This window comes from Phasianus colchicus, chromosome 1 (genome assembly GCF_987193195.1).
Source record: "Phasianus colchicus chromosome 1, bPhaCol1.hap1.1, whole genome shotgun sequence".
NCBI classification, from domain to species: domain Eukaryota; kingdom Metazoa; phylum Chordata; class Aves; order Galliformes; family Phasianidae; genus Phasianus; species Phasianus colchicus.
Genome location: NC_143436.1, coordinates 42,295,520 through 42,309,465, shown reverse-complemented (window position 1 = coordinate 42,309,465; position 13,946 = coordinate 42,295,520). Strand labels below are relative to the sequence as shown.

Here is a 13,946-nt window from a genome sequence, read left to right as displayed (position 1 = left end):
AAAAGATTTTTGTAAATTTCTGTAAATTAAAGGGGAGTTTAAATATCTTTCCAGTATGGTTTAACAAGCTGCTCACAAGCTAAATTTAGTCTACTAGATTCTCCCATAAGGCCTTCTTCTGAGAAGGGGAGGAGGGCTAGTATCTTCTCTGGCCTGCCAGTTGCTCAAAAGAGCAGTCCCGCTGCTTTCTAATGCTCAGATTGACAATGTGCCAAGGAGGTGTAGGTGAATAGTAGCTATGGCTAGGTTTGGCCTGCTTTGGAAGCAGTGTCCGCTTTTTCTTCTACCTTCACAAAAACTGGAAAGGGTCATAGGCTACCTCCATGACATGTGGAGCATCTACAGCAGTGGGTGGTCTAAAATCTCATCCTTTCCACTGCCTAGAGTACCTAAACTATTCATGTAGTTTACTACTTATTGCAGAATAAGGCCATCTGTATGAGGCAGAAACAGAATTTCAGGTTTGTCAGCCTCCATGAAAGTGACAGAAACAGAAAGGGTATTTCCTGTAGCACTCAACCTTTTTAATAGAAGCTAATAGAAAGTAGCTTGGTCTTCCAGTTCTGCTTTGATGTTTACTTCTACGTGAAAGATTATTCTTCAGAAAACACATGGTAACACACAGTATCGTTTGAATTCACAAACTAAGTGAGCCTGTGTTTCAAGGGAATAGATGTAAATGTGATCTAATTGGTTAGTAAAATTACAGGTATTTCACTGTTTCTCTCAGTGCTCACCAAAAATTATTCATTTGATGTACTTTAAGATGCCACTAGTCTCAATTTTCTCTTCAGCAATCCAACATTATAACTTGGATGAGGCATTAAACTTGGAACCTATACCTTTATTGACTAGAAGGGTATCACACTATTTTACTGTACTAGTTACAGTGTATTATGTCTGAATCTTCAGTGTTCAAAAGCTACTTTACTGAGTCATTACACTGCAGAGTAATTTTTTGCTCAACTTTTCAGAACTGTAATAAAGTTTTATTTTTCACGCCTTCCAGTCAGTTACAGTGCAGGCATTTCTATACATACATTTTGTCAATTTGTCTATTCTTTCAGATTAGATACTATCAACTACAGCATTTGAAATCTCAGTGGCCAGTGTAACGATAACCTTTTATTTCCTTCACAGATTCATGGAGGATCTGAAAGATATGCTTGGGTTTTCTCCAAGCCAGTATTATTACTACATGTGGAAGTATGTTTCACCTTTAGTATTGTTATGTTTGCTGGTAGCTAGTATTGTCCAAATGGGATTAAGTCCTCCTGGCTACAATGCATGGATTGAAGATATGGTATGTATATACTGGATGTCATCGCAATCATAGTAATCAGATATGAAGTATTTCAGAAGTATGTAAAAAAAGAAAAAAAACAGAAGTTTTCAATTACAAATTCAATATCAGTATAAATAATGATACAGTGATTAACAATCTTTTAAATTTTGAAGTTTTTTTTTGCATTAAAATATAACCACTTGACATGAGTATATGTGTTTGTTGGTAAGTTTTAGTTTGTTGGTGTATGTTGGAGATGTTTTAAGGGCAAGAGAAGTTGTTCACTTTTATAAATTTTATCTTACTGCAGAAAATTGTTGGTATTTCAGATACCACATCAAATTTTTACTTAGAACTAAATATTGATATTAGCAATGTGATATCTTTTCCTTTTGGGGGGCAGGAAGTACCTGCTGTACCTTACGTGGAACTTGAATTTTAATCCATACCATGATTGTCTTAAGCAAGTCCAATAGTCTGACTTTTGAATTCAATATGCCTCCATATTGCATATTTCCCTCTATAAAATTGCATACTAATTGAGCTGTTAGACAAACTGAGATGTTGTCCAGTGATTCATGTTGGAGTAGAGAGGCATGCTTGTGGGGTAGAGTCACTGGCCCAGTAAATGAGTTACAGTTTATGTGAAGTATAGACAAAGCAGAACAATTCCACAAGATGATCTGAAACAGTCCCTGTCTACTTCAGCTGTTAGCCTACCAAACAAAGATCTATTTTCCAGGCATGGTTACAGATACCACTGCATGCTGCTCTGCTGTTTTAAAGGATCAGGGAACTACAGGCACATTTAGCAGAAGGTTGAATATGAAAATCTTGTTTGGGCTCCGCTTCAGTGCTCTGAAAATGTGAGAAACTCTGGGATGGCAGTTTGATACTGCTCCCTGGCAGGAAAATACCAATCATACATTCCATGATGCCCATATTGTGGATGCAAGATAACAAGTAGATTAGCATATATTTGAAAACTTCAGGCTTTAGTGAGAACTGCAGATTTGCTCTTTTTAAAGTAAAGATTTATTTAATCTTTTTCTCTTTGCATTCTCAGGCAACAGAAGAGTTCCACAGCTATCCAACATGGGGAATGATTGTCTGTATATCTCTGATGGTATTAGCCATACTGCCAGTCCCAATAGTCTTAATAGTGCGCCGCTGCAACCTTATTGATGACAGCTCTGGTAGCTTGGCATCTGTATCCTACAAAAGAGGCCGGATAATAAAGGAGCCTGTTAATCTGGAGGGAGATAATACAAGTCTAATTCATGGGAAGAGTCCAAGTGAAGTGCCATCTCCGAACTTTGGGAAAAACATATATCGAAAACAGACTGGATCACCAACTCTGGACACTGCTCCAAATGGACGCTATGGTATTGGATACTTAATGGCAGATATGCCTGATATGCCAGAATCTGACTTGTAATTGCAAAAAAAAAAAAAAGTTCTCTGTTTGTTTCTCCTCTTGCTGGTCATGGCTCCCCTAAGAGAGGCGGTCGTATTCACGTACTAAGGTGCAATCTCAGGTGCTCCATAGTGACGGTCTTCAAGATGTTATGACTGTCTGTACAAACTCCCTTTGGATTTTCATTTGCACTGAAGAGAATAAATGGAAAATCAATGGCAGCCTACATCTGCCAGCATAGCTGAGAATTTGTTTTCTTTAAATTAATTTCTAATTTTAAAGTGTTCTATCACTGAAGCCCAGATCCCACTTAAATGATATAATATTTCTGAGGTAATATCCCTGATTTTTTTTTTCTGCTTCCAAAATTAACTCCCCAGTATTAAAAGTGAGCTCTGAAGAAGTTCACTAAACCCGTGTTTGTGCACACATTTGTATGTACCTTATGTAGATATGCTGTACTTATTTTGTTAGCAATGATAATTACCTAGGCTATTAGCTGAGTAAAAAAACCTGCAAACTATTTTCTTATGTAATATCTGTATAGAGCAATAGTATTAGAAAAATCAAGGAGTAGACTTATGGGAAGGCAAGAAAAGATTCCCTGTTCACTGGGGACTACATAAACTGTATTTGTATACGAGGGCTGTTAAGAAAGTAATGCCTCCTATTTTATTATATTGGCCAATGGCATCAGAAGTGGACGTTGGTGGTATGGCAGCAGAGGTTGAACCTTCCCACCAGTAATCAATTACATTTTGTTGTCATGTGACAGCTGCTGAGGGGCATTCTAACAAATGGCATCTGACATAGAAGCGCATATGAAGTGAAGGTGTGTCACTGAAGTCCTCCATGGGAAAAAAAAATGGTACACATTGACCTTCTGCAAAGCTTGCTGAACATTTTTGGAGACCAAACAATGGATATGAGAATATGAGCAGACTGAGACTGTGGGTGGTGTTTCAGGAATGGTGATAGCGATGTGAGAAGCAAGCCATGTTCTGGATGGCCATGCACAAATGTCATACCACAAAAAGAAGAGCATCTTGGTCAGTGCATCTGTGCAAATCAGCAGATTACAACTAGGGAACTGTGTAGGGAGCTGAATATTAGCTCTAATGCACTAGAAACGATGGTGGCAATACTGAAATATCATAAAGTTTTCACCAGATAAATCCCACAAATGGTCACAGCAGAAAAAAAGAACACCTTACTCAAATTTATCAGGACAAAGGCTGAAGGTGACAGTATCTTGGATCACATCACTACTGGTGATGAGATGTGGAATCACTAGTATGAGCTGGAGTCAAAACAGCAGTCTACGGAACAGTGACATATAGGTTCCCCATCAAAGAAAATGTTTAAGACACAGCCTTCAGCAGGTTAAGTGGTGTGCACTGTCTTTTGGGATGGTAAAGGGTGATCCTTTTGGACTCCCTGCAACCCAGACAAACTATCAACACTGACCACCACATGACTGACTAAGGTGAAGGCTCAAACTTCCAAAGTCAGGTTAGAGAAAAAGTTAACCTTTCTCTTAAAACATGATAATGCCAGGCCCCATAACAGTTTGAATACCATGGAGCACATTGCCAGTGGACTGTCCTACCACACGCACTGTATAGTCCAGAATTGGTGCCTTCTGACTTCCATCTTTTCAGGCTGTTGGAAGATGGACTGCATGGGCAACAGTTTCCTAGAAATGAGAGCAAGTGTGAAACAATGTGCTATCTTCACTGGTACAGATTTTAACAAGCGTGGCATGCAGGCTCTCGTTCATCACTGGTGAAAATGCATAGCTAACAGTAGTGACTGTGTTCAAAAACAGTGTTTTGTAGCTCAGAATTTGCTCTATCAGATAGCATTGTTCTCTTTGCATCTGTTGTTGTTTCTGTAAAAATAAATAGGAGGCATTACTTTCAAAGCAATCTACGTATTTTGTATAAAATATTTGTTTTTTCAGTGTGAAAACAATGTAAGAGTGAGTCACTCCAAGAATCTTAAGGATTGTGCAGATTCTGCATTTTTTCTATGCTGTGTGCCTAAAAGAGACCTTGATATTTATTGTGGGTATGAGATTACATATATATTATATTTATATAATATACTTGTAAATATGTATATTACTCTGTATGTAATCAAAAGTTGAAGCAAGATGGCTTTTTTAATTAGTCTCCTTCTGTTTTTGCTTGTTCTATGCCAATAATTTTTTCAGTCAGTAATTGCTAAGAACTGTATGCCATTACATTTTAACCTATGAATAAAGAGATTGACAAGGTATTTGTCTGTAATTTCCTTTGCCATTATTAGAACATAGCACTGCTGAGACAATACCAGGCTATCTGAAAGAATAACACCAATTGGAAGTTCCTGAAGAACCTGAAAACAAAAATAGTAAATGAGATTGCTCTCTGTTACTAAACTACTGGACAAGGACTTTAACTATGAATACAGTAGTTTGATGTGTTACTGTGGACTGACATGATACTCTGAAAAATAGCAGATAGTTTATTCCTTATCTCAGAAATCTTTGAAATTAGGTGTAAATTCTAACTTCACAATCTATAACAAACAGAGGACAGAACTTAGCTGCATTTTTTCAGTGTCAGATCAATAAATAAATTACTTCATTTGAGACAAGCACATATCTCAGAATCATAACCAGATAAGGATTTCTTACTGTCTTACTTCCAATCATTCCAGCCTACCTGTTTCAGAGAGCAAAAACTGAAACAGATTTTGTACATAGCTCTGTGTATTCTCTATCATGTAACTTCTTGATACTTCTTGACCTTTGGCAGGGGAAGAAAATTTGTGCTCTCTTCACTGTTGGTCCTGGAGGTGCCTTCTGCTTGTCCACATGTGGAATAATTGCTTTGTAACACATACTATAACTGCTTGTTTCATACCCAACCCTGAACAAATCAAAATACCTTAGCTACTTGGTTAAATTCCTTAAGGACAATTTATTTATTTATTTTGTTTTTAGGATGATGAATCTGGATAAAACACTGTCTCTAAGCTGTCTTTTTTTTTTTTTTTTTTTTAAGAAGATTCCAATAATTAAAATAGTAGGACTATTAGACTTAGTTGAGAGACTTTTAATTAATAATAATTAAAGATACCTTTAATTATTAGGCTTTTTTTTTTTTTTTTTAAACACTAGTCAAAAACTGTGCACATAAAGTAGTTTTCAATTTAGTCCTCTAAAATGCATGTATTAGAGTGTTTGAGAGAGCTGGCAGAGTTTAACTGCTTTTTCATAACTGATCAGTTGGTAATATTCATAGTTGTATAATGGATCTTTGTTAGAGATGCAAAGGAAGCATCCACTGGCCAGTCTACAAAGAGCAGAAGTTCATTACTACACAGTACTTGGCTGTCAAGATACATGCTTTTAGTTATACAGACCTTAGTCTTAGAAGTGCAGTGTCTGCTGTTACAAATAACCCATCAAAAAGAATATGAACTCACTATCAAAGCAAAATAAGCACCTCTGTTAAAAATGTCACCAAGAGGACCAATGCAATGTAAGTAGTATTAGTGCTGAAAGTTAATACTGTCGGGGAATATATATCTTGTTTCTGCACTTTTACTTGCTTCCTTGAAAACTTCTAGTGAGTATTTAGATTTTCCACTCATTTAAACCACTGTTTATCAATCACTTGTTTTCTTTCATCTCCAATTAGCAAATTTCACCTCAGTTTTATTAACTTTTGCAGGCTTGAAGAATATATGTCCTGTCTACTGGTAGGCGTTTGATTCGTGGTTTAATCTTAACGTTGATTGAAGTGCAGAAGCTCCTTGGAACTTCATTTATTCTGTTGGGTTAAAAATACATTCAGTCCCTCCTCCCTAAAGAAGTCAGAATTGGTAGGAATTGGCAAAACAAACAAACAAACAAACAAAAACCCCCAAAAAACCAAAAAAACAAAACTAGATTTGTTTAAAAACATTGTATCTGTAAAGTGTAATATTCAGGTGCTTGGATATGAAAGAGTTATTGAAACAAGATATGAAACTTTGTGTACAATTCTTCTAAAACCAAGGAAATTGGCTGTTCTTTCCTACTTTGGGTATAGATTGCTACTTGCTGGCCAAAGGGATAAAAAGAAAGTAGCAGTAGAGATCAGGAAAAAAGAAGATTCAGATATTAATTAACTTGAAAGGCAGAATATCTATGTGTCACGTAAGTTATAGCCATAATTAATTTTCCTTTTGTTAAGGAGAAGATCATTGCAAAAGGCAGTCTTGTTTAAAAGTAAACAGAATTTGAATCTTACACAGTCAGAAATAGCCTAAGAACCAAACTGTACATGTGAAACTGAATATATTACCAATATCATTTATTGCAGCAAGTCTAAGGTTTCTGAAACCAATATGTTTTAAGAAATCTGATGTCCTCAATGAAAGCTAATAGAACCTTTCAGCATAAGTATGACACAAATGAAGGCCATGCCATTGTACCTCCATAGACTTCAAGAAACTCAATTTCAGTGGACAGCAGAATGGAGATTATAGTCTTATTGCTTGAATGTTGTTTTTCCTGATGTTCCAGAATGTCATCGGTACCTTACAGAAAGTCATGCAAAGAAGAAAAAAAGAAGAAAAAAAGATAATGAACAAAACAGAGGTCAAATAATCATAATCCTGATCTTAGAGAGCAACTGACACAAGTCATTTGATGACAGCAAACTGATATTAGTAGATGAGTCTTCACTCTGATGTAATCTTGTCATGCTAGGGAAGAGTCACTTATAATTATGATAGCAGTAGATGATTAAACAAAGAACTGCATGCAGAAAGCTTCTAGATATTTGTCAAATATCTGTCTCTACTGGACACCAAGAAAGACTAACGTGCATTGTGCAGCTGAAATTCAGTGTGCAAAACAAACAAAAAACCCAAAGCAAGCAAACAAAACAAACAACACTTTTCTACTCCTACAGCATATTTGACAATTTTATATAAATGTAGACATGCCAGTTTTGAGAAACACAGGAAAATTTAATGAAAACGTTTAAATGTTTAGTTAGATTTTGTGGATTGGGGGGTGGGAATGAGAAAATGAAACAATTTAGCTGTGATTTACTTCCATTGCCACTGGATGGTGCTCGCATTTCATATCGATGGGAAAAACGGCATGGTCAGGAGTTTTTAAATGGGGAGAATATCATTCTTTTATTCTCTACCTTTGAGAACTATCATGGTCTCTTTCTAGAAGTCGGTGCTTCACAAGTCTTCTCTACCTTCAAATGGTTTCATTTTTTTTTTTTTCCTCCCCCCCCCCCCAGTTTGTGATGTCTAGTAATGTTATTTTTATGTCTTGGGCAGCTGTTAAAACCTTTTGTTAGTGAGGGTGTAAAGAATACCACTGTGATAGAGATACTGTATCTTTCATCTCTGCTGTATCTTCATAACTTAGCATTACGTGAAAAAAAGTAGTATGCAAGATAAATCAGCTTATGTCTATAAATCAGCTTCAATAGATATATCTTAGCTGTTTCCTTTTTCCCAATTATGTACATTGAATGGTGATGAGTGCTCCCATGCAATGATATTTATGTTGTTAATACAAATAAGGCATTCAGTGAAAAAAACAGCTGTCTTTTGATTTACTTCCTTATATAAATACATATATGCATCCTTGTGTGTGTATTCATATATGTACATATATACATCCACACATACACATATATAAAAGAATGTACATATGTATAAATGTATACACACACACACATTTGTGTATACATATAAGTATATGAGAAGCCCTTGGGATGTCTCATACCCAATTCAAATTCAACAGGTTGAAAATAAAATTGTTTTTCAGTTGCTAGGATCAATTAGCGAACAATTGCGTATGAAGAAAATAAAGTTTCTTTAAAAGAAATAGTTGGTTTTCAGATTTTTGATTAAAGCAAAAAGGAAATACATGCAAAGGAAGAGTCAGGTTTGCAGTTCGAAGAACAAGAAGTGAAAAAGAAGTAATGGAATGAGGAGGAACTGTAATTGAATTTATTATAAGAAAAATGAATACAAGAAAAATGGAAAAGATACTGCCGAAATAAAGATAATTCAACAACCATACCAGTATAAATTGAACAGGCAGTAATAAATCAGAAAGATGAAGAGGTATGGAAAGGAAAAAAAAAAAAACAAAAAAAAACAAACAACATAGCCTCCAGAAAGAAGACAGGATTTGATGGCTATGTGAATTAGGATGCAACCGTCTCTGGTAGATACAGCCTACAGTTAGATGCAGTTGTTGAAGAGATATATGAATCAAAGTTGTTTGAAGGTGTGTTAGCATATGAGAGGAGATAAATTAATCAGGACAGAAGAAGAAAGACTTGGGATGAGTATGAATCCATTTCCCTTTAAGTACAGAAATGTCTTTGACATAGTCATTTTTCATAAAGAATTTTGAGATAGTCTGGGGAAAGATACTGAGGAAATGCAACTGTAAGGATAGAAGATGTAAGGATAGAAGACAGCAGATGTAGACGCTTTAAACCTGTTTCAAATCACTCAAAAAAGATAGCAGTCAGAATCTGGTAATAAAGAAGGAACCACTTACCCCTCACCAAGCATCAGGGTTTGCTGAATGTTCCAAAGGAGACAGTCTCCAACTAGAGATACTTCCCTTGCAGCTGCTGGCCCTCAAATGAGGTTAGGGAGGGGCAGATCCTGGGTCCAACCCTTCTAGTCACACAGGTGAATTGTTTCCACCTGTGCTCCCAGGGCTGGCTATGCCCTTTCACCATGTGCTCAATCACTGGTTCAGCCCATGACCTAACGGCTCCCATATAGGAGTCTTCCCAAATTATTTTATCTTAGCTATCTGAATTGAAGACAAAGCTGTCAGGGTAGAATACCAGGTAAACTGTACGATAAGGTTTGCAGAGGAAAACAATTAAAAGCACATGAAAGTCATTGTATAAGGATACGAGTAGGCAAGGTGAAGAAATATGAGAGTTTGTGACTAAAATCTCTGATTTGGAGGCTGCAGTGTTACTGTGACTTAACATTATAATAAATCTCCTGAGCATTTTCCTACTGTCAAGGATATGAATAGTCCCAGTCATTACTCATAGACTTGAAATTAGCCAAAACTTAAAACACCTAAATGATATGTATTTTGCTGCATAGCCCGTGGAATGGAAACCAAATACCTAGTCTCCAGATGCAATGTGTCTGGTCAGTAAAGTGTTCCAAAATTATAGATCTATAAATGAGCAACATTTCCTGTGGGGACTTGACTGTGACAGAAACCCTTGTTCTCAAAAAAATGAGAAGCTAAGTCAAGTAGAGAAACTGCCAGAACTGACAGGTGAGAGACATTTATGTCTGTGGCTCTTAGTGGAAACTGAGTATTCAGCTAAAAAGTATATTTTTAATTGTAAAGAGGGCTTAGTAACATCTTAATCAAGATGTCATGAATGGTATACTTCACTTTAGGCAGCAAAAAACATAATATCATGCTTACATGACTAGTATATACATGCTAGTATACACATACACATGAACATGTCCATATGCATACAAATTCAGCTATAATTCAGCTACTTTCCTGGGAGAAAAGCAAAAGAGGAATAGAAAGATAGGTACTTAAGAATCTTTACTCATCAAGAAGATTTATATTCAAGTGAGTTTAGGATTATTCTATAAAAAGTCTTACAAATCGCAAACAGCTAAGAGGTAGTGGCACTAGACAAAGAGTGGGCTTCTGAATTCCAGAAATAAGAGGATTCTTGAGAGGCAATTTGAAGCTTAATGAGAAAATCTAAAATCTTCTCTAGACATCAGATTCTCTATAGTCAGTTTAAAAAGGCCTCCATATACACTATAGAAATCCCAGCATGAGGTTAGCCTCCCACACAACTTAATCCCCACACTGTTAGAAGCTTCCTTCTGATTTTCTTGATTCCTCTCTGCTGACCCAGGATTTATCAGATTGTTCCCATATTCACCACAAATGCTGCATAAAATGCTGTGTTGGTCTAAGAGATTATTCTTTTACATCATTGTCTCAAAGCTTGCTGGGGACACAGATGAACAAGTTCAAACAAGTCCTGGGCAAGGCTTGTGAAATCAATTGTCTGAGGGATGCAGATGGGCAAGGCCAGGGAAAATGAGAGAGAGATAAGCTGCAGTTTAATGGCCAGGAAGCAGTCTTTTGTGTGGATTTATCTCAAGGAAGATGGCCATCTCAGGAGGTGCTGCACATGACTCTTATCCAAGCGCCCAGGAATGCCACGATGGCAGAAGAAGGATAAAAAGAGGACCTGCAATCATGAAGGTTAGGTTTTCTAGCAACAGATTCCTCTTGAAGAAGAGGAGAGTTTTGTGACATGAGAAGCCTCACATCCTGTCCCTCTCCCTTCTGGACCTACTCTATCGCTGCACCTTCTTGCTGCCTAAGGCCAGCCATGCTCCTGCTGCTCTCCCCCGAAAGGTTTCTGACAACAGATTCCTCATGACATGATGCCTGCATGCAGAAGAAGAAGAAGAAAGGTGTCTGGCATCAGATTCCTCACTACGGAATGCCCGCATGCTGATGGACTCTCCTGGACCTGCTACCTGAGTCCTGCTGCTTCCTCCCAGACTTATCCCGCGGCTTCTTCCTTCTACCTGCTTGCTGCCCAAGGCCATCCAAGCTGTTGCTGCTCTTCCCCTGCGCTGTTGCCTCGGACCATTGGGATGGCGTGCAATGGGACCACTGCTGGATCCTGGTGGTGACTATCCCCGCTTTACTATCCCTGCTTTATTCTTGCTTCTTTCCTATCTTTTCTATCACCCTCCTTCCCTTCCCCATCACCCTAATTCATAGTAGTCGCCCTCCTTCACTTCCCCATCACCCTGATTAGGATTTATAATAAACTGGTCAGAATAACACTTGAACCATTTCTTCTAAATCTCATGCCAGCTATACAGATATCAAAGAACTTCCTCTCCCTCATATAAATTGGAGTGAGACAGTTGGCACAATAGATTTGGCAGTATGGAGAAGAAAGGAAGTGCTGAGAGATGAAATTGCTAAACCTGCACTGCCACTAAAGAAAGAAACATGAAATTTCAATTTCAACCTTTAAAATATGCCATTCTATTTATGAAAACTTTGATGTGAACAAGAGAAAACAATAGCAAAAATATCCACAGCTCTGTATGAGGTTTATGTAATTTATTATAGTCAGCTGAAAATTAGAAAACATGACATGCAGATATGTATGTTTCTACATCTGTACCAAAGAGCTGGTTACACTGATTTTTTCACAGTTACAGAAAAACAACACGGTGGACTGCCATTGGTTTCTACTATTTGTTAAAATTTTTCCTGCTGTTCTGCCTTTTCTCTATTATACAGTCACCAAACTTCAGAAGACACTAACAGTTTGGGGAAGTACCTGGAATTTGCAGAGCCATATTAAAGAATGTATCACACACATGTAAATTACATTGTGTCTATATGCATTGAATTTCTTAATTTTCCTTGCAGTCTGAATGCAGATAATCTGAGCCTATGTTGCTATGCTAGACTGGAAATGCTTGTGCTAATACTGCACAGATTAAAATGAATCTAGTCTGGATCACACATGGCCTCTGTACATTTACTGCATCTCTCTGGGATTACATCTCATTCTCTGAAATGCACCAATTTCAAGCAATTTGTCTGAGGATTCTGTGATATCAAAGAATAAAATGGCATGATACTGAATAAATCTAGCTCTGATGATGATGAGGAGGAGGCAGTTTTATCTTCCACTCTCATTCTTCTCCACTTTGCCATTGATAAGAACTTTGCAGAAGAGATCCAATTCATTATCTCAACAGAACACTTCAGCTTTTACTTCACTTCATTTTCTTTGGGTAGTGAATTGAATTTATTCAGCATGGGATGAAATGAGTGAAAACAAGAGGAAGTAGTGGACAGCTGGAGTGGACTGTGAGATGGAGCTCTTCCTTCTGTGAATAGCTAAATTACTGTAGCAGCTCAGTTGTGTGACATTTGCCCAAAAAGGTAATATTAGTTGATAATCTAGATTTTGCCCTAGCAAAAACAATACCTAGATCCACTGTATTGTTAATAAAACCATATTCTTTGTACATGAACTTTCAATGCATGTATTACTAAATGAGTTTAAAAGCACTTTCTTTTTGAGGAAGGTTAATAATCTTCTAGAATAAATTGTGAGGAAAATGTTAGTGCCTTATTGTACTTAGTATTTAATGAGAAAAAAACCATATCAGTCATTTATATTTTAACCTTGCCTGCTTTCTGCTGAATTGACTCAGTATAATTCCTTGTATTAATGTATGCTTGATTGTGCTGCTGACCTTTCATCGTCACTGTCATAGTACTGAATGGTGAATTTTATTTTACAGAATATCATTGTCTAACTACTGGAACTCAGTAGTTTCTTCAGATTCAATGCAAATATGTCTAAATCCTATATCATATCTTAGATTTGATGCCTAACACAATTGCAAATTTTTATAAAGTTTTGAATGCTGTCCAGGGAAAGTACTTCAGAAACTCAGCATGTAGTGTAACAAATTTTCAGAGTGCATGTCTAAAAATGAAGAAAGATGTATAATGAAAATATAACAGTTCATTGTCCATACTGGATCTTTGTATAGTTACTTATATACTATAAAAAGTGAAGAAGAAATTACTTGAAGATGTAACATCAGGAATAAAGACAGCAGTGCTTGTGGCTGTGGTTGACTCATCAGTTTCTTCAGATGTAAGATTTTAAGAAAAATGGCAAGTATCACATTGTTCTTATAGGCATAAGTATATCTCGTCTTAGCAACTTCAGTAGTATTTAATGTGCAGCAGACTTCTCTGTTATCATTATAGATTGAATCAGCTTCTCGAGAATACGTTTTCTGTAGAAAGTACACAAATAGAAACTCACTGAGATTGAGATATAGTGATCATTTTAGGCAATGAGACATCCTACACTAGTGATGTTTAAAACATTCAGCAGAAACATGATGAGCCCATTATATTTATATTATGTAAAATAAAGCAGTATCTTGACTGGTACTCAAAATATATTTGAATTCCTTGATAGCAAACATCAACAAATAAAAGGTGAATTGAGGGGTAAAAATATGGAAATCAAAATGCAGAGGAGAAATGGGGATCAAATCTGAATATCTCAGTAACATCGACATGAAAATAATCTGTTTTATTTCAGTTGCTAAAGAGGGAAACATCCAAAGTTTTTAACCTGTGTG

The 13,946-nt window shown here is 36.7% G+C and overlaps 1 protein-coding gene and 1 long non-coding RNA gene across 5 annotated transcripts in view; one reads left to right on the top strand and one right to left on the bottom strand.

Moving 5' to 3' along the window:
* Window positions 1-2,734, top strand: part of SLC6A15 (solute carrier family 6 member 15) — a 33,046-nt gene extending 30,312 nt beyond the window's left edge. Inside the window, exons 11-12 of the mRNA XM_031589646.2 lie at window positions 1,141-1,303; window positions 2,352-2,734. Coding sequence (XP_031445506.1) covers window positions 1,141-1,303; window positions 2,352-2,723 — 535 coding nt within the window. The 3' untranslated portion in view covers window positions 2,724-2,734. The remainder of the gene's footprint in view (window positions 1-1,140; window positions 1,304-2,351) is intronic.
* Window positions 2,735-2,805: 71 nt separating this feature from the next.
* LOC116226713 (uncharacterized) lies at window positions 2,806-9,361 on the bottom strand. 4 transcript variants are annotated; one of them, XR_016466159.1, is made up of 4 exons: window positions 9,280-9,361; window positions 7,170-7,274; window positions 4,321-4,398; window positions 2,806-2,893 (listed from the first exon to the last, which is right to left on the bottom strand). It is a non-coding gene; the product is annotated as an uncharacterized LOC116226713 (long non-coding RNA). The 4 variants fall into 4 exon arrangements; XR_016466158.1 differs by having other exon boundaries at window positions 2,812-2,893; window positions 4,281-4,398; XR_004166393.2 differs by lacking the exon at window positions 4,321-4,398.
* Window positions 9,362-13,946: the final 4,585 nt, after the last annotated feature.